At 36.9% G+C, this 20,386-nt stretch overlaps 1 protein-coding gene across 3 annotated transcripts in view; it reads right to left on the bottom strand.

The window, feature by feature from the left end:
• LOC149803820 (uncharacterized) overlaps positions 1–20,386 on the bottom strand; it is a 101,807-nt gene that overhangs the window by 56,066 nt on the left and 25,355 nt on the right. For 2 of the 3 annotated variants that reach the window (XM_089953632.1, XM_089953633.1), the window contains exons 5-8: positions 19,505–19,564; positions 14,651–14,782; positions 9,624–10,362; positions 3,181–3,289 (exon numbers count right to left, since the gene is read on the bottom strand). In XM_089953632.1, the coding sequence (XP_089809758.1) occupies positions 3,181–3,289; positions 9,624–10,362; positions 14,651–14,782; positions 19,505–19,564 (1,040 nt within the window). The remainder of the gene's footprint in view (positions 1–3,180; positions 3,290–9,623; positions 10,363–14,650; positions 14,783–19,504; positions 19,565–20,386) is intronic. The other variant, XM_089953634.1, reaches the window with a different exon arrangement.

The raw sequence follows: 20,386 nt of genomic DNA, 5'->3' as shown, positions 1-20,386 counted from the left end.
TACCCTACACTGGCTATCCATTTGATCCAGAATCAAACACGAAATTTGTTCTCTGTGCTACATTTCACTGACAGACTCTAGTTCAACATACCTATCTGACCTCACCCATGTGTACACACCAGCAAGATACTTACACTCCTCTTCTGACAATCGTATACTCAATATTCCCACTATGAAAAAAAAAGTCATTTGCACAGCGTTCTTTTGCATAACAGGGCCCAGCAACGTGGAATGAATTGCCCACTGAACTTAGACACAAAGACACAGTGATCCCATTCAAGAGTGCTCTCAAAACTCACTTATTTCGACAGCAACAAACTTAAAGACCTAATAATGTTTCCTACCTGAAATATTCTCAGCATGTTTTTCTAATTTCATGGTGTTTGTTTTTGTAATAATATTATTATATGTTTTTTATCTTACAGTTATTGTCTTATGTTGTAAAGCGCTTAGAGCTTCTAAAGATTAGGTGCTATACAAAGTCCTCGTTATTATTATTATTATTATTATAGCTTACCCTATATAACGTCATTACGTATTATCGTATATGGCTGTGTCATGCATAGTACACTGTGTTAGATGTATTTTTAGCTGACCAGAGTGATCTGAGTGGTTGGACTGACCAGACTGATCGGAGTCACAGCTGTATAGCTGACCAGAGTGATCAAAGTGATCGGAATTGTCATGGTACAAGCTGTAGAGCTAACCATAGAAACTGACTAGCAGCTGTGAACCAGGACCATAGCAGCTTAAGAGCTGAGTAAAGTTGCTGGTCGAGTAGCAGGTGATCGTGCGTTGCTGACCAGAGCGATCAGAGTTATCGGAGTGATTGGAGTCATGGGTGGCCATGCAAAAAGCATGTTGAAAGGAAGACCTTAAAATTTTCAAAATTACATGCTGGTGTCTAATTAGATAATATTTCTATTGAACTTCTTGTATCACTAACAATTAAATATAGATTGTTTACAATGTAGCCCAATACTCACGGGTATCCTATGCTGCACTGGATTTTACATTCATCTCTAAAATTAAAACTGTAATGAGATGGATTTATTAAATTCTTTAATGTATACCTTGAGCCTGTTCCTTACTCCTTTATATATATATATGGTAATTTTATTTTACAAGTTGTGAATATTCCTCATGGATACCAGAAGGAGAGACTCACAACAAATCTGAACATGAAACATTTTAATCTTTCATTCTGTAAAGTAACAACTCAGTTATATACTCCTCTTTCTTGTGGTTATGGCCTTATTTCCATGATAGCAATATTCAGATTTGATGAACGACATAATATGACTTTAAACAATGCCATTCTGCCACGTTCAAATCCTTACCCAAACCATGCATCAAGGAATAAAGAAAAAGGGAACTCCCCTTCCACAGCCCCACCCCCATATGAAGTGGGCTACTGTAGCTTACTAGCAGGGATGGGAAAGGGAAATTCCTGAAATTTGCTATTGTTTTCGTAACTTACTAGTTAATAGGAGTTCTGAGTGAATAGTCTCTCTTCTCTTTTCTCTCACCAGCATCTGACAGCTTCCCCATGATCAAAGAATTTTTTACATAAAAAACAGAATGAAAGATTAAAACGTTTTATGTTCAGATCCATTGTGAATCCCCTTCTATGCATTTTTTGCTTGGGCAATCATCCTCCGTTTCCTCAGTAACATGTACAATGTCTGCTGATGAAATGAGTAAATATTCTGCTATCTGACCCGTCAGCCGATGTCGCACAATCACTTCATATGAAATTGAAATCTATAAACAAAATAACTGTGAAGTAGTTTGATTTGTGTACTGAGTGACACATCTACACAAGGTTTTGAAATGTATCAAAATAAATGGGCACAAAAAAATGACCCTTAGTCAATATAGTCCTTTTGGCAGTCCAAATACTTTTAAAAAAATGAAAAGTGACAATTTATTACAGTCAACTACGTATTACTATCAAATTATGGATAGAACTTTGCTGTTCTACACAAAACAGATTTGTGTAAATGCTCTATCTGTAATGGACAAATGGATGAATGCAGAGACAGAAACAAACTCCAGCGGAGACAAAAAAGTGGACGCATAAAAACAGCAGAAACAATTAGGGCATACAAACAGCTGAAGCATAACAACAGTAAAGTACTCGTACTATATGAATATAGATTACACTCCAAGCCCAAGTGCATGGGCGAAAACTGGGAGAAATTACAAGTAGGCTGGAGGTCAAGTGGGCTGCCTAGTCCCCTTGTTGGTGCAGGACAAAGCTCTGGAGAGGAGGGGCAAAGCCCCCGAAAGCTAAAAGAAAGAGTAATTTTAACATATTTTTGCACGACAGGTGTAACTGAACAGTCCAAAATTCTGATTCTTTAATGTGATGTATACATACAATCAATCATTAATCATAAATTTCTCACAGTATATTTTGAGGAAAGAAATGTGCTTACTTCATCACAACACAATTTTAAATTATTCTTCTATAAATGTCAAAATTAAGAAGCTGAACATAAAATTCAAATGGACACGATTGATACATTATAAATCAGGATTTACATAAAAGTTTCATCTATCAAACAGTTGTTTTACTGAAATGCCATAAATTGGAATGATTTTTTTTCTCTTCAATTTATATATAAACTGAATCAGTGCATCAGACAATCATCTTTATCCAATATAATAGTGTTTACTTGTATTTCTCCCAATTCTATATAGGGATTTTGAAAATAAGGTCAAAGGTCACATTCTGTCAAAGACTAGAAGTTCAGCCTATGGAAAAACATCAATACAATTATTACAACTTGAAGAATTGTGGGGGGGGGGGACTGTATATCCTGGAAGCAAGACATCACTATCAAGAACACTGAGTTGAAGAAAAAAGAAACAATGTCAACAGGATAAGTGAAAGACTGAGAGACTGACAATCATAAAATAACATCAGAGCACTCTCATGAATTTAATTGAGATGTGTGATCGCTATCTCCTGAAAATTTATAAAATTAGAAATTTATTTATGGAACCTGAACACACACACCCCACAGTGACCTAAATGCAAACTTAAATGGCTGGCTGGACATGAGTAAGACCTTATATCCCATCCACATTTCTGGAGTGGTATAAAAATGTTGTAACCAACAGCAAATTCATAACACAATTGTTCCCTGGTTAAGATGTTTATGACTACAGTACCTTTCACATTCCAATGTTTTAATGATGCAGTCAAGAGCTACATCAAGATCTGTGATATCCTTTGCTCCTCTCTTCATCTCTCCTGCATTCCACATATACACAGCACATGCTGAAAAGCAAATGAGTAAATGCACTATAATCTAATAGAAAGTGTATTGTTCCCAGACAGAAAGGTGGACAGCATTCTCCTAAGCTCATTGGAGAAAGATGCAGCACCCTGCCCTCCATACACAGTGCTGTCACAAGGTCATTAGAGAAGGTGTGACACCCTAGGCTCCATACAATGTTGTCACAAGCTCACTGGGAAAAGGAGCTGCACTGTCCTCTGTACACAGGGTTATCACTAGCCTGTCTGGTCTGATATGGTCAGGCAGATTTGAGAAAGTCATTCCTTTAAGGTTTTTAGTGTTTAATTTGGATATAATTGTACAAAATAGCTTTTCTTCCCTGGTTCCCTCAGAAGCTAAACTGCTGATTTACTTGGAACATATTCTGATCCAACATTTCCTAAGACCCCTTCATACCGCATTTTATTAAAGCTGGCTAAGCCAAAAGAAATAACAAATATTTTTCCCACTTCTTCTTTGCTATGGAAACCATACGAACGTAATTCTAGTAGAACACGTCCCATGATATTTTTTAAAATCAAATTTGATATAAACTGGATCATTCATTTCAAAATGAGGATGGTTGCAAGTCATACTATTTAGGGGATCCCTCAGAACACAAGCTTGATACAGTATGTCCTAAGGGACATTTCAGATAAGTTAAAACAACATTGGCCCAGCAGTTTTTAAAAAGAAATTGAATATAGCAATGGTGATCTAAAATTTCGAAGATTTAGAAAATTAATGTAACTGCATGAAAATATAGTTATGTCATTGATATATGAATACAACATACATATCAAATTTAACTTGTTTATTTGAGGTGGTTTTTGCCTAATTGTATAAACACGGAAAGGTTGCTTGGTAAAATGTTTAAAAGTCCAAAACATTATAAATTTTTTATTATTATTTTGTAACTGAATTGAAAATCTAATCAGGTAATCTATAAATGAAAGCAGTTTTACCTATATAGTTTAATTTACTTGCCTAAAGGGTTTCTTGCTTAAAAAGTGCTAAGGCTTTTGTTAACCAGAAGTAGTTTTTGCTTATTCACAGTAACAAGCTTTTTCTTCAAAAGGCAAGTCAAAAGGATTTTTGTACAGTGAGCGTTGCTGTTCTTGTTAAAAGTCTTCTTAGGATGGATGGACATTCTGATGGTATGAACTAATGTACAGTCAGGACAAAATCACTGTAGCACTCTACAATAAGCATTCAAGACATTCATGGAATGTAGTGCCTGGCCTGTGAACAGTGTTATGATGACTTAACTTTATGCATATACAGCCAGGACTGTGTTATGATGACATAACTTTATGCATATGCAGTCAAGACAGTGTTATGACATAACTATATACATATGCAGTCAAGACAGTGTTATGATGACTTAACTTTATGCATATGCAGCCAAGACAGTGTTATGATGACTTAACTTTATACATATGCAGCCAAGATAGTGTTATGACACAACTTTATGCATATGCAGCCAAGACTGAGTTATGATGACACAACTTTATACATATGCAGCCAAGATAGTGTTATTACACAACTTTATGCATATACAGCCAGGACTGTGTTATGATGACACAACTTTATGCATATGCATTCAAGACAGTGTTATGACATAACTTTATACATATGCAGCCAAGACAGTGTTATGATGACTTAACTTTATACATATGCAGCCAAGACAGTGTTATGACACAACTTTATGCATATGCAGCCAAGACTGAGTTATGATGACAACTTTATGCATATGCAGTCAAGACAGTGTTATGATGACATAACTTTATACATATGCAGCCAAGAGTGTTATGATGACTTAACTTTATGCATATGCAGTGAAGACAGTGTTATGACATAACTTTATGCATATGCAGCCAAGACAGTGTTATGATACAACTTTATGCATATGCAGCCAAGACTGAGTTATGATGACACAACTTTATGCATATGCAGCCAAGATAGTTTTATGATGACTTAACTTTATACATATGCAGCCAAGATAGTGTTATGACACAACTTTATGCATATGCAGCCAAGACTGAGTTATGATGACATAACTTTATGCATATGCAGTCAAGAGTGTTATGAAGACTTAACTTTATGCATATGCAGTGAAGACAGTGTTATGACATAACTTTATGCATATGCAGCCAAGACAGTGTTATGATACAACTTTATGCATATGCAGCCAAGACATTGTTATGACTTAACTTTATACAATGCAGCCAAGATAGTGTTATGACACAACTTTATGCACATGCAGCCAAGACTGAGTTATGATGACACAACTTTATACATATGCAGCCAAGACTGAGTTATGATGACAACTTTATGCATATACAGCCAAGACTGTGTTATGATGTCTTAACTTTATGCATATGCAGTCAAGACAGTGTTATGACATAACTTTATTCATATGCAGCCAAGACAGTGTTATGATGACTTAACTTTATACATATGCAGCCAAGATAGTGTTATGACACAACTTTATGCATATACAGCCAAGACTGAGTTATGATGACATAACTTTATACATATGCAGCCAAGATAGTGTTATGACACAACTTTATGCATATGCAGCCAAGACTGAGTTATGATGACATAACTTTATACATATGCAGCCAAGATAGTGTTATGACACAACTTTATGCATATGCAGCCAAGACTGAGTTATGATGACATAACTTTATATATATGCAGCCAAGACAGTGTTATGATGACATAACTTTATATATATGCAGCCAAGACAGTGTTATGACACAACTTTATGCATATGCAGCCAAGACTGTGTTATGATGACTTAACTTTATGCATATGCAGTCAAGACTGTGTTATGATGACATAACTTTATGCATATGCAGTCAAGACAGTGTTATGATGACATAACTTTATATACATGCAGCCAAGACAGTGTTATGACACAACTTTATGCATATGCAGCCAAGACTGAGTTATGATGACACAACTTTATACATATGCAGCCAAGACTGAGTTATGATGACACAACTTTATGCATATGCAGCCAAGACTGAGTTATGATGACATAACTTTACACATATGCAGCCAAGACAGTGTTATGATGACATAACTTTATATATATGCAGCCAAGACAGTGTTATGACACAACTTTATGCATATGCAGCCAAGACTGTGTTATGATGACATAACTTTATGCATATGCAGTCAAGACTGTGTTATGATGACATAACTTTATGCATATGCAGTCAAGACAGTGTTATGATGACATAACTTTATATACATGCAGCCAAGACAGTGTTATGACACAACTTTATGCATATGCAGCCAAGACTGAGTTATGATGACACAACTTTATACATATGCAGCCAAGACTGAGTTATGATGACACAACTTTATGCATATGCAGCCAAGACTGAGTTATGATGACACAACTTTATGCATATGCAGTCAAGACAGTGTTATGACACAACTTTATGCATATGCAGCCAAGGCTGAATTATGATGACACAACTTTATCCATATGCAGCCAAGACTGAGTTATGATGACACAACTTTATGCATATGCAGCCAAGACTGAGTTATGATGACACAACTTTATGCATATGCAGCCAAGATAGTGTTATGACATAACTTTATACATATGCAGCCAAGACAGTGTTATGACACAACTTTATGCATATGCAGCCAAGACTGAGTTATGATGACACAACTTTATACATATGCAGCCAAGACTGCATTATGATGACACAACTTTATGCATATGCAGCCAAGATAGTGTTATGACATAACTTTATACATATGCAGCCAAGACTGTCTTATGAAAACATAACTTTATGCATGTGCACTGCTAAAAAAATCTGATAGCCCTATGCCCAATGCCCCTCTAATTTTAGATGGGGCTTATCCTATATTCTAAGTGAGGTGCCCATTGGGCTTGTAAAAAAAAAAATAATCAAATTTTCCTGAGGAAACTTTTAATCATGATAATGAAATGTCTAAATGTATTTTCAAGATCAGATCCCCACTTAAAACTGAGATTTGATTTTAATCAAATTGAAGCATGGTGTGTCATGCTAAAAGTTCAATTTTGTACTCCATAACCCCCCTGAGATGGTTGTGTTTCAAGGAATCACAATTTTCAGTAATCTTCACAATAGAAAAAGAAAAAACCTGAAGAAAAAAAACAACCACCACTTTCAGTATATGCATGTTACATGATGATGTATAAATGGTAAACAGTCATGACTGGAGCTGATGTAAAACTATCCATTAAATAGCAACAATTAAAGACAAAGAGGTCAGGTTTTTAAACCAACTAAATGCTGGCCTCTGACCTCTTTGTCCTTAATTGCCGCATTTAATGGCTAGTTTTACATCAGCTCCAGTCACAAGCTCATTAGAGAAGGTGTGGCACCCTAATGTAGCCTTAAAACACTTCTTACTAGCTATTGCCAGCCAATTAATATGATGTGTTTGAAGGCTGCAGTGGGCGAGACCACTGTGCTAATTTGAATAGGTGCGATCAGGAAACAGAACAACACATTATAGGTAAATCAAAGATATGCTAGATGCATGTACAAGAACAAAAGTTATTATTTATCATTACCTTGATTGAGAATGTGTAAGCCAAATGTATTATATTTATCACAACTTTGTGAGCAGCAGCAATGTTTCTTTGAAGTCGGATTTCATTGCATATATAGAATGTAAAGAATGATCATTTCAGTTGCTAGAATTATTGTTCACGGGTATTTGTTTTTTGTAGCCAATTTAGCACGCCATCATCTATCAGCAAAGCCCTACAAAAATAAATTCCAGAACTCTTGGTTGTCAGAGTTTAAGTTTGCAAAGCATGCCAGTAAAAAAAAAATCAATAAAAAATCAACAAAACGAAAAATACAAAACCAAAGAAGAAGATTGGGGTGGGGTGGGGGTGCTGATTCTTTGTGCATACTGCAAACATCACTTCGACATATGTTAAATCTGTTTTGACCAGGACACTGTGAATCCAGCCAAGAAATCTGAAGACCAGGACCATCCAATCCGTTGTGAGTTTAATGATGATCACTGATGACATTCGCATTACCCTCAAACCCCTTTAAGCCATGTTGAATTTATATTCAAAATGAAGCTACTGCAACAATGTGTGACAATATTAAAAAAGGACAAATTTTGGGCATGTGGAAATTGGAGTCCAGGCTTGTGGAATTTCAGTCAGGGCTTATGAGTTGATTTCATTCACCAGCCCTAAGCCTATGTCTAAATAAATTTTCTTTGAGCACTGATATGCAGCCAAGACAGTATTATGACAATGTAACTTTCTGCATATGCAGCCAAGACAGTGTTATGATGATGTAACTTTCTGCATATGCGACCAAGTCAGTTATGATGATGTAAGTTTCTGCATATCCAGCCAAGACAGTGTAATGATGATGTAACTTTCTGCCTATGCAGCCAAGACAGTGTTATAATGATGTAACTTTCTGCATAGGGGCCCCGAGTGGCCAAGTGGTCTAAAGAGCTATCCGTTGCGGATCACTGCCATCTCACCTATGTCTGCGTGGGTTCGAGTCGAGGATTCAGCTAATGTGGGTATGTGAGAAAGCTCGCCAGTAGCTTCTCGTGGGTCGGTGGTTCTTTCCCGGGTTCTTCCTCCACCATTAATACTGGCCGCCATGTATAGCCTATCGTGTGCTGAAAAATGGCATTAAACCTTATGATGATGTAACTTTCTGCATATGCAGCCAAGTCAGTTATAATGATGTGACTTTCTGCATATGCAGCCAAGTCAGTTATAATGATGTAACTTTCTGCATATGCAGCCAAGACAGTTATGATGATGTAACTTTCTGCATATGCAGCCAAGTCAGTGTAATGATGATGTAACTTTCTGCATATGCAGCCAAGTCAGTTATAATGATGTAACTTTCTGCATATGCAGCCAAGACAGTGTTATGATGATTAACTTTCTGCATATACAGCCATGACAAGAATCTCAGTTATATTGGATAACAATTTTAGGTATACAGTATTGCACCAAAGTTTAGTAGAGTACCACAACAAATGCAAACCATACTTGACCCTCAAAAACTGAATACATGATGATGCTAATAACACTGCCTGCAGAAAAGGAATTCCAATGTCTTGCCAATTACAGGCAAGACAAAAAATGCAAAAGGTGACATGTCATGGATGGATAGATACTAAGACAAGTTTATCTTTTCTTATGTCATGTATTTTTTTGGCTTACTCTAATTCAACTAATGTATTTTCCTACCTGAAATCATGAAATTATTTCTACAAAACAAACAACATTTTATAAAACTGTATGTAATGTCTATCTACTCAAATTACCTCCAACACTGTCACTGTTCTTCGTTGCCACTATCTTCTTTTTCAACCTCTCATCATGTTGTTTCACTTCCACACCCTCATGCTCTTTGTTATATTTCAATGAAAGGGGGGTTGACTGGGTTATGTTCTGGCTATAAGCAGGACTGATTGGTTGGACACTGAATATTCCTTTCTTGTTCTGTTTTGATGCACCCTCCTTCCCTACGTCATCCTTTTCACGGGACAAATATCTTTTTCCTCTTTGAATAGACTCATGTTGATCAGGCACTTGCGATTTAACAGCTACAATCTTCTTCTCCTTTGCACTGACAGATTTTAATCTTTCAGTTTGCGATTCTTGTTTCAGGACAGCCTGGGAATTCTCTGCTTCAATACAACCCTTGTCTGACATATCTGATCTTAATCTTTTTCTAAGAGAGTTTTGTTTAAGTGAATATATAGAATTTTCTTCTAAATGCAGTTCTTCCCTTTTCTTTGAAGAACTTTGTTTTGACAAGCCTGAGCTACTCTTGCTAGAAGACTTGTCACTTGTAAGATTATAATCTTGAGCTGAAATGGGTTGGGAAAACTTGTTACCATAGCCTTGCTTCAGAGCCATTTGTGTTTTCTGGTTTGTTTCCTGTTTCCTTTTCTCCTCCTCCTCAATTTGCTCGGAGATGGATATCTGGTACTGGCTTAATGACACCATCATTTTTCTGGACATTTGCTCTTTTCCTGGCTTGGGAGTGCTACCCATGATCTGTGTAACAAAACAAAAAAAGAGGCTAATGTTAAGTGACCTAATGAAATATACCAGTTTGCTGATATGTTTATTCATGGTAGAAATAATACTTGCACAAATTTTAAAGATTATCCATGATGCTGGCTATGGTCTACATGTCTAGCCCACCCATGATCTTCCGTAATAGGGAATTTATTTAGCTTGATAAAAATAATTGCATATTAAAACTATATTGAGCGAGGGTGGCATAAAATGATATTGAAATGAAAGGAAAGTAAAACCTTCTAACACTGAGCTTAATCAGGAATGTGGGCAAATGAATGGATGGACATGCACACAGATGCCGACATTCCACCATGGCAAGCTCAACAAACTGACCTTCAACCAAAGCAGGCTCATCAAAACTGACCTTCCACAAAGGCAGGCTCTACAAAACTGACCTTCCAACAAGGCAGGCTCTACAAAACTGACCTTCCACCAAGGCAGGCTCTACAAAACTGACCTTCCACCAAGGCAGGTTCAACAAAACTGACCTTCCAACAAGGAAGGCTAAACAAAAACCTCAAAGATACAGGCTTTGTACTCTACACTGTAAAAGAAATTCATGTCCAATCAGAAAAAAGCAATTTTAAAGCTGACCCATAAATTAAATAGGTAATTGGTCAAACATGTAAAGGAAAAAATAACAACCTTTGGAACACAGAACCAGCCAGCATTTTTATAAACATATTTTTAAATCATAACTTTGGTAAGCTTGCATAATTTAGAACAAAAGCAGCATTTTTGTTAGGTTTTAGCAAAGAATCTAAGCAAATCAATGTCAATGATATTGGCATGAAATTTTGTAAGTATGTAGTTTTTGAGGCATCAAACAAAATTATGCAATATTTACCTGATATCGTTACACTGTATGTCAACTTGTAATCAAAATACTGGATTAGAGGTACCTCCAATGATCTTAAGCAAGTTGCTATTACTCCCACCATCTTCAGTAAAGTGGTATTACAGAAAAGGAAAACGTTCTACAATATGTCAAATAATATAACATTTCTACTCATGCTAAAAAATGCTGCAAATTTTTTTTTACAAGCCAGATTTTTTTTAATGACTAAAATTGGTTTTTAAACTAGAGTTTGTGTCTGGATTTGAAACCTACTTTTTCCCTTGGAGTAAAACAGACCACTCCAAACTCCACACTGACAGATTAACTTTTGCAAAAATAAAAAAAATAAAAAGAAATAAAATCCAATTTTCCCCTTCTGCACATGTGCAGGTGAAATAGCCAATAAAAAGCATGATCATCTGCACACTTTAGATCTGGCAAATTGAAAATCTCTCTGAAACAACTGTGTTTGGATGCAATTAGAAGCAACCAAAAATGCAGTCAAAAATTTAAAAGAATCTCCATAAAACATATCATTTTTTTGTTTTTGTTTTTGTGGGTTTTAACACCATTTTTCAGCACATGGCAGCCAGTATATTTTATTGAGAGAAAAAAAACAGGAAGAACCACTGACCCACAAGAAGCTTTCTCACATACCTATGTTGGTCATGCCCAAGACTTGAACCCATGGAGGCTAAGGTGAGATGTGAGTGATCTGTAAAGGTAAATGCTTAAGACCACTCAGCCAAACAGAGGCAGGGGAAAACAAGTTAGTGATTCCAGATTGGTCCAGGGGGTAAAAAAATGTAGGTGCATGATGGAGTTGAAGGATCAAGGAAGCATTATTGTGGAGAGGACACATCAGTAAGAGGGGAAATTGACAGAAGAAGGAATAATTCCTCAGCAAATCTACCTACCTGCTAAAGATTTAATAGATTTCCAGCCCTGGCTATTATGGCTCCCCCTTTAAGCAAATGAGGAATTTTAAAGGGGGTCCAGCAGTGGCACTGGCTTAAAGAATTTAAGCAGGGAATCCATAGACCTCACAGTTTGAAGTTGCTTCTTTGCTTGTCTAGCTTGTCTAGCTGGGACTGGGACCATGGCCATTGACCAGTTTTGTTGATCCCTTAGATCTCAAGTGATCACCATAGAGAAAATGATTCAACAGTGAAACTCTCAATAGATCTTTGCTATGGCTCAGCAAGACCTCAGAAGTATCCCTGACTGCATCCCTACAGAGCTTGCACACCTCAGCTGATATAGCCAATCAACAGTGAAAGCAAGCATCTTGCTGTCTTGGCAACAGCTTCTAGAAGTCTCTTTAAGGCAGCCACTGACATAGATTACTCCTTTAAAAGGTTTAAGGAGGCCATGGAGTACAGCTTGGTGCATGAAGGTGTGGTAACTAAGCTGCATGCCTTAAGTTCCATAGCTTTGAGTGACTTGACTGGGATCCAGGTCAGATCACCTTTGGGACTTTCCCAAACCCAAGCCAGGAGGCATGAGTGACAAAATAGGTGGATGTACGTCACTATCCTCTGAAACCAGTGGCGCAGACTGGAAGTGTCGGCTGACCAACTGCTCTGCTGTCTACCTGCATCCTGGCTTTTTGCCAACTTCTGTGCTATACCTCTTATCTCATTTCAGTGGGGAAGCAACAAATGACCCAATTTTTTTCTGCATCTCCGAACAGTGGAAAATCATGTGTGATGACATGGAAGACTTTTGTGATATAGATCTAAGGGAAGGCAATCAAATGTCCACTTCTTCATCTTCCTCCATCTGTCCGGTGAGAGAAGGATATGGGGATTCTTGATAAAAAGATGCCTCTCTGTTTAGGCTTCCTCAAACTTATTTAAGTCCACCAAAATATATAGTTCATTGTCCTGTCACTGCTAGCAGGACAAGACTGGGCTATTTGTTCTCTCTCCTTAGACTAGTGATCTTAGAACGTGGCCATGGAAAGCTCATTTATGGGGCCAAAGGGATAAAACAATATTCAAAACTCTCCACCTGGTGGTGGGAATCATCAAGCCCATAAGAAGTGAACTGAAACATCAGTAAAGGTAAATGTGGGGGGTACAGGTTTAGTCACTGTTTCAGGTCAGGGAACTATAAAGTCTGGTACTGGCAGAAATGGACACCCAGTGATTGGTATTTTTGTCCTGCCCAGTGACATGTGCCTGGTGCACAGTGACAGATGCCTAATGACTGGTATCCAATTACTTTGTAGGTAAGCAATGACCTGCCCCTTTGCATTGTGACCAGTATCAATGACTCAACCCAGTGGTGTTGTCAGTCAGTAACCTGTTCATCAATGATGATCTCAAACCTCTAATAAGGAAGCAGAAGACAGAAGAACTTGTTCAGGTGTGCCGGAGACTTCTTTCTACCATTTGGTGTAAGTGGTCCCTTCCAGTACTGGCAAGCTGGTCAATTTCTTGCCCCAGAAAGTGCCACCGATTCCTTCAAAAATGCTATGCTGATTTCCTTACACTGAAAGCCATTATCCAGATTTGACTTTAATGATTGTATCTGCGCAAGGTTTGCTCTTATTTCACACATTTGTAACTTAAGGGTAATTTCATCAAGACTTTGACAAATCATATGGGTTGACAGGTCTGACAAAGAGATGGTACTGACCTGATCATTGTCTCCAGAATAACAAAGCCTGTGTCCAGCTGCTTTAAGGGTATAGCCTTGTTAACTGTGACCAGCACTCAGAGCCAAATGACTATCTGATCAGTTGCTGACAAGTGACCATCACACAGTGACTAGTCATCGGTGCCAAGAGACCAGAAACTGGTGCCCAGTCAAAGACTGGTCTAATGATGAAGAGCTGACAGACAAGCATGCCTTGATTCGAGCAAAGAGACTGCACTGTGCCAGTGAATGGTATGAGCAAGTCTTGCCTACCTTGGGAGGGCACTGGTCATAAGAGCTGTGAACAGGTACCTGGGTACTTGAACACCTACCCATTAATAAACCGGGTAATAAAATGTGCCATCAGGTACCCATTTACCATTTACAAGTTTTCTACCAGTGCACATGGCCCCATAAGCTTTTGGCTTGTTAAGGCAGCACTCAGTTTGTTTAAAAGTTGATAATCCTTTGGATCGTGCCATGAATATAATACATGTACCTCTATGGTGCCAAGCTGAGTTCCAGTAAATGCTTGACTTTGATCTCTTACCTTATATTCCCACAATATAACTGCTTGGTGGCAAGTAACAGAGATTGGTTCTTAGTATGTAAAACCATATTTTCCTATACTGCTCTTATCTTGTCCCATTTTGCTAATATTTTCAGCATCTAAAGTACTGTTTAAATATATGTCTATAAATACTGAAAAATAAATATTTCATTTTATGCATATAACTCTATACTACTTATAGGGGGGAACATTCATGATAGGTTAATTACGCAGCTCACTGATGCTGAGACATCCTTGTTGAATATGCTGCTGGTCAATCTCTGTCTCGTTGTGGCACTTTGCTGAGGGGATGTATTCTCTGGGATCTCAATGGCTGATGCATTTTCGATTTCATTACCCAACTGCAACACAAACGAATACGTTCTCTAAGTATTTCATTCAGCTATATGGATATAAAGGAAACTCTTGTCTGTCAAACAGCCTAATATTCATTTCATACATTCTAACCACTTTTGGTAATTCCATGAAATACACATGGTTACATATAGCAACAGACAGCATTGTGTCATGCATCAATGCATTTGATGCTCTTTTAGCCATTTAAAATCCATTATTTTGCTCAATAATACTTAAAATGCATCCATAATTGCAAGGTTCTAGTCTAAGTGCATTTATATTTTCATGCTAATCAACCATTCCTAAAATTTCATTTTGTTTCAATTTGCTGAGCTAGATACCGTCTAGCAGCAGGCAGACTGGTTCACACCAGAATTGATTTCCTCACTGACAGTTCTTTAAAAAAAACAGATGCCCATAAAAATGAATTGTTACAACACGTGACCTTGACCCCAAGGTCAAACTGGGAGAGTGAGCATGATGCCATTTGAACTGTTTTAGCTTCATTATGATTCATCCAATGTATGAACAAAATCCATCAATGGGATTTAGGAACTATTAGCAAATAAAAACATTAACCAAAACAATAATGCAAATTTTCTTTGATACGAGTTAATCAAGGGGTTCTCTGAATAGCAAGAATCTGTGTATGAGTGTCATCTGGATTTTTAACATAGCTTTTAAAAAAGTTCAGTCATATCGCTACGATGTCTGCAGTGTGACAGTTTATAGTGATGTCTAGCACTGGGGCATCACGTCATAGACATGTAGCATGATGTCCCACCCAGTCGCATTATCCTGACACCAGGCCAACTGGTCCTAACACTAACCTCTTAATGCTGAGTGCCAAGCAAGGCAGCTGCTAGTATCATTTTTATCAGTCTTTGGTATGAGCCAGCTGGGGTTCGAACCTGCGACCGCCTGCATCCAAGGTGGATTCTCAAACCACTATACCACCGAAGCAGTGACAAGAATCTATCAAGGTGTTTAGGAAATATATGCAGATAACCAGAGTCCCTTGATGGGACTGATGCTAACCTGGGTAAAAATTATCTCCAGGAATTCACATTCAGATAATTTCTTCCTTTTAACTGCTGAGTTCAGAAACCATATCATATATTCTTATGTAACAGCACAATTGTGAAATTAGCTGCTGTAGTGCACATACTAGATACTTGGCACCACTTTATTTTGGACAAAGTAGACATCATTAGAATCCTTTCGGTGAAAACCTCATGTCATAATGATCATCCGTTCTGGGGAAGTAGATTTTGTAAGACAGTTGGTGTAATAGCCATATTGGATGAACTGGCCCAATTTTCATTTAAGACCAACGAAGTATCACACGAAGTCTACTGGTGAAAACCCCATGTTGACATAGCCATCCATTTGGAAGGAGTAGAGATAACAATATTTTCAAGACAGACTCCACGGTAGCCATATTGGGGGTTTATAGTCATTTTCATTGCAGACCAACTATACACTATAGGAACTGTTCTGATGAAAACTCCATGTTACAATGCCTTACTATTTAAGACAAGTAGTGAAAACAAGGTTTTCAAGATGTCCAAATATTTGACATCAGATTAGCACCATTTTAATTTAGGATCAACTAAACAATATAATAAGTCTCTTGGTGAAAACCCATTCTGATGTGACTATTTATTCAGAGCAGTGATAACAAGATTTTCAAACTGTCCACTGTGACACCCACAATGGACTTCACATCAGCACAAGTTTCAATTAGGTTTAACTACACATCATTGGAAGTCTTTAGGTCAACAGCCCACGTCAATATAACTTTTGTTCAGGAGGAGTTGTGATAAGATTTTCAGCATGGTTGGTGAGGCAGCCATATTGGACCAGTTTCATTTAGGACCAACAAGACAACACAAGTCTTTTAGTAAAAACCTCATGTTGATATGACCATTAATTCAGGACAGGTAGCTATTTTCAAGAAGGCCACTAATATGTTGACCATACTGGATATCAGACTGGCACCATTTTCATTCAAGACCAACTGGACATCATAATAAGACTTAAGATGGTGCTGTGATAACAAATCTTTTAAACTGCCTGCTGTTGTGGCCATATTCAATGCAAGATCTACACATTTTTATTAAAGATCAGCAAAAAATGACCATTCAAAATCGCTGCCATGGTGGCCATACTGGAACTTAGATTTACACCATTTTCATTTAGGGTAAACCAGATATTACAAGAAGTCTTTTAGTCAAAACTCATGTTGATATGATCATACATTCAGGAGGAGTAGCAATATCAAGATTTACAAGCTAGGTGGCCATACTGAATGCCTTAGCATCACCATTTTCATTTAGGGTAAACCAGATATTACAAGAAGTCTTTTAGTCAAAACTCATGTTGATATGATCATACATTCAGGAGGAGTAGCAATATCAAGATTTACAAGCTAGGTGGCCATACTGAATGCCTTAGCATCACCATTTTCATTTAGGGTAAACCAGATATTACAAGAAGTCTTTTAGTCAAAACTCATGTTGATATGATCATACATTCAGGAGGAGTAGCAATATCAAGATTTACAAGCTAGGTGGCCATACTGAATGCCTTAGCATCACCATTTTCATTTAGGGTAAACCAGATATTACAAGAAGTCTTTTAGTCAAAACTCATGTTGATATGATCATACATTCAGAAGGAGTAGCAATATCAAGATTTACAAGCTAGGTGGCCATACTGAATGCCTTAGCATCACCATTTTCATTTAGGGTAAACCAGATATTACAAGAAGTCTTTTAGTCAAAACTCATGTTGATATGATCATACATTCAGAAGGAGTAGCAATATCAAGATTTACAAGCTAGGTGGCCATACTGAATGCCTTAGCATCACCATTTTCATTTAGGGTAAACCAGATATTACAAGAAGTCTTTTAGTCAAAACTCATGTTGATATGATCATACATTCAGAAGGAGTAGCAATATCAAGATTTACAAGCTAGGTGGCCATACTGAATGCCTTAGCATCACCATTTTCATTTAGGGTAAACCAGATATTACAAGAAGTCTTTTAGTCAAAACTCATGTTGATATGATCATACATTCAGAAGGAGTAGCAATATCAAGATTTACAAGCTAGGTGGCCATACTGAATGCCTTAGCATCACCATTTTCATTTAGGGTAAACCAGATATTACAAGAAGTCTTTTAGTCAAAACTCATGTTGATATGACCATACATTCAGAAGGAGTAGCAATATCAAGATTTACAAGCTAGGTGGCCATACTGAATGCCTTAGCATCACCATTTTCATTTAGGGTAAACCAGATATTACAAGAAGTCTTTTAGTCAAAACTCATGTTGATATGATCATACATTCAGAAGGAGTAGCAATATCAAGATTTACAAGCTAGGTGGCCATACTGAATGCCTTAGCATCACCATTTTCATTCAGAACCAACTAGACTATAGAATTAAAACTGAAATGTTTCATGGTAATCCTCCAAGTAGTTTAGAAGGTGTAGCAATAACAAATTTGTGATAATATCTGGATCCACAATGAACGAAAGAACATTCCATAAGCTCTTCTGGTCTATGACATGTTAGATCAACACAATTTTCATTTAGGACCAACGTCACAGGAAGTCTTCTAGTGAAAACACCATGTTGATATATCCATTCAGTCAGGAGGAATAAAAAAAGATTTTCAAGATGGCCAACATGGTTGCCATATTGGATATCCAAGCAGCATCATTTTCATTTAAGACCAACTAGAAAAGGAATGAATGTGTGTTATTTTTCATAACAATCCTATCAGTAGTTCCATCGGAGTAGTGATAACAAAGTTGTACTAAAATGGATAGACAACCGATGGATGCAGATAAAGACCATCCCATAATCTCTTGGTTCATGACCAACAGAGCTGAAAAACTTTGACCAAAATCATTAACAAAATGTTAATGCCACCACTGAAAAAGTGGCTGCAATGTCTCACTTGTGTGTGACAAATCATCATCCAAAAACTTCCATTTGCAATAAAGAATGCATTCATAGATTCTGCACTGATAACATATTCATCATTTATCTTCCGCATAATCAGTTGAATTAACATGATACATTACAAGCAAAATGAAGATAAATCCAGGGAACAACTAGAAAATCATTCACTCTTTTTCATGAAAGAGCTAGAGCAAAGACATTGATAGCAATCTCTGTTCAGATGGTTAAAGTATTTGTCTCAGTCCCAATCTGGACCATCTATTTCCACTGATTGATGTAATGTGACTGGTAGCCTTCCAAATCAAAACCTCAAAATTTCATAACAACAGACCCTGAAATCTAGAAATGGACCCACCTATTTCTTCTGGTTAAAAAAATATCAAACATAATATAGGAAATCTAAAACTTGATACAATATATCACTGTATATATTCATTTCCAACTTCAAACAGCATAGACCCATATCCACCATTACATAATGTGTCTGTGCAGTTTGTCAGAAGTGATCAGTAAAACAAACAGACACCCTGATCTCCCAGCACATGTCAGTAGTTCTGGGTCTATACTGTTTGAAGTTGGACTCGACTTATAAGAATGCATCCTTCATTCAATACACATGAATTAGATTAAATGTAGGCTTTGTTCTACTATTTAAGCTGTTTTCAGGTATTATCAACTGAATTGTATACTAATATCCGACTGTTAAGAACAAAATTAATAAAAAGCCCAAATTATAATTAAACCAACCCCGTTTCTTCTTTTCATTGTGGATGATCTTGTGGATGATCTTGTACTTCTTTTAAAATTCTGTAAAAGAGAAACATGGTATGAAGTCTGTTTTCCTCAAAGAAAATACATTATAATAATATAATAAAATATTATATCCACTGTAATACAACAGCAAAGTTATCACAACATTTTTTATGTTGATCAAAACAAAACAAGATTTACAAACCAATTACATTCTCAAATATAAAGGAACAGCCCTAAAGCCACATGCATGATTACCAAATTGTCTTATATGTAATTTCATGGACTAGCTTGTCACCATCCAAACTTGACACTAGCAATATTGGCACAAAACCACAAATCATGTGCAGCAGGATCCCAAAGAATACCAGGAAGAAAGACTTAATCTAAGAAATTTAACAAATAATCAAATGGGATGAAGCTGCATTATGATTGGATAACACAAATGTAGACGTGCTGGCTTGCAAATACATACAAGCTTTCGCCAAAGTCAGCTAGATACTAAATTCTAAATTATCTCTACCTGCCACTACATATGTCATGCAAAACACACTTGAACCATTGCAAAAATTTCTAAAAGGTTAAATGCAGTGTACTAATTTATGGTGTCCCTCCCATTCAAATTTTTTTAACTATGACCATTATGTTTTAAGAACATGGTTTAGAAGAAAATAATAGCAAATGAAGAAAAAAATAGCAAATTTTAAAGTAAATTATGTTTCTCCAATAATTCTTACCAATCTCATTACGTTAGGATTATTAGCCTGCTACCTCGCAAATCTAGCCCTACCAGAACACAAAAATCGTCTTTCCCTGTCTATATCAATCAACAATGGGCAATAACTCTTGCACATTACCTCCCCTTGGCACCGCCATGTG

This window comes from Sinohyriopsis cumingii, chromosome 3, assembly GCF_028554795.1.
Source record: "Sinohyriopsis cumingii isolate HCF-2022 chromosome 3, ASM2855479v2, whole genome shotgun sequence".
Classification (NCBI taxonomy): Eukaryota; Metazoa; Mollusca; class Bivalvia; order Unionida; family Unionidae; genus Sinohyriopsis; species Sinohyriopsis cumingii.
Note: the sequence above shows the minus strand (reverse complement) of the source record. Positions and strands in the feature narration are given on the sequence as shown.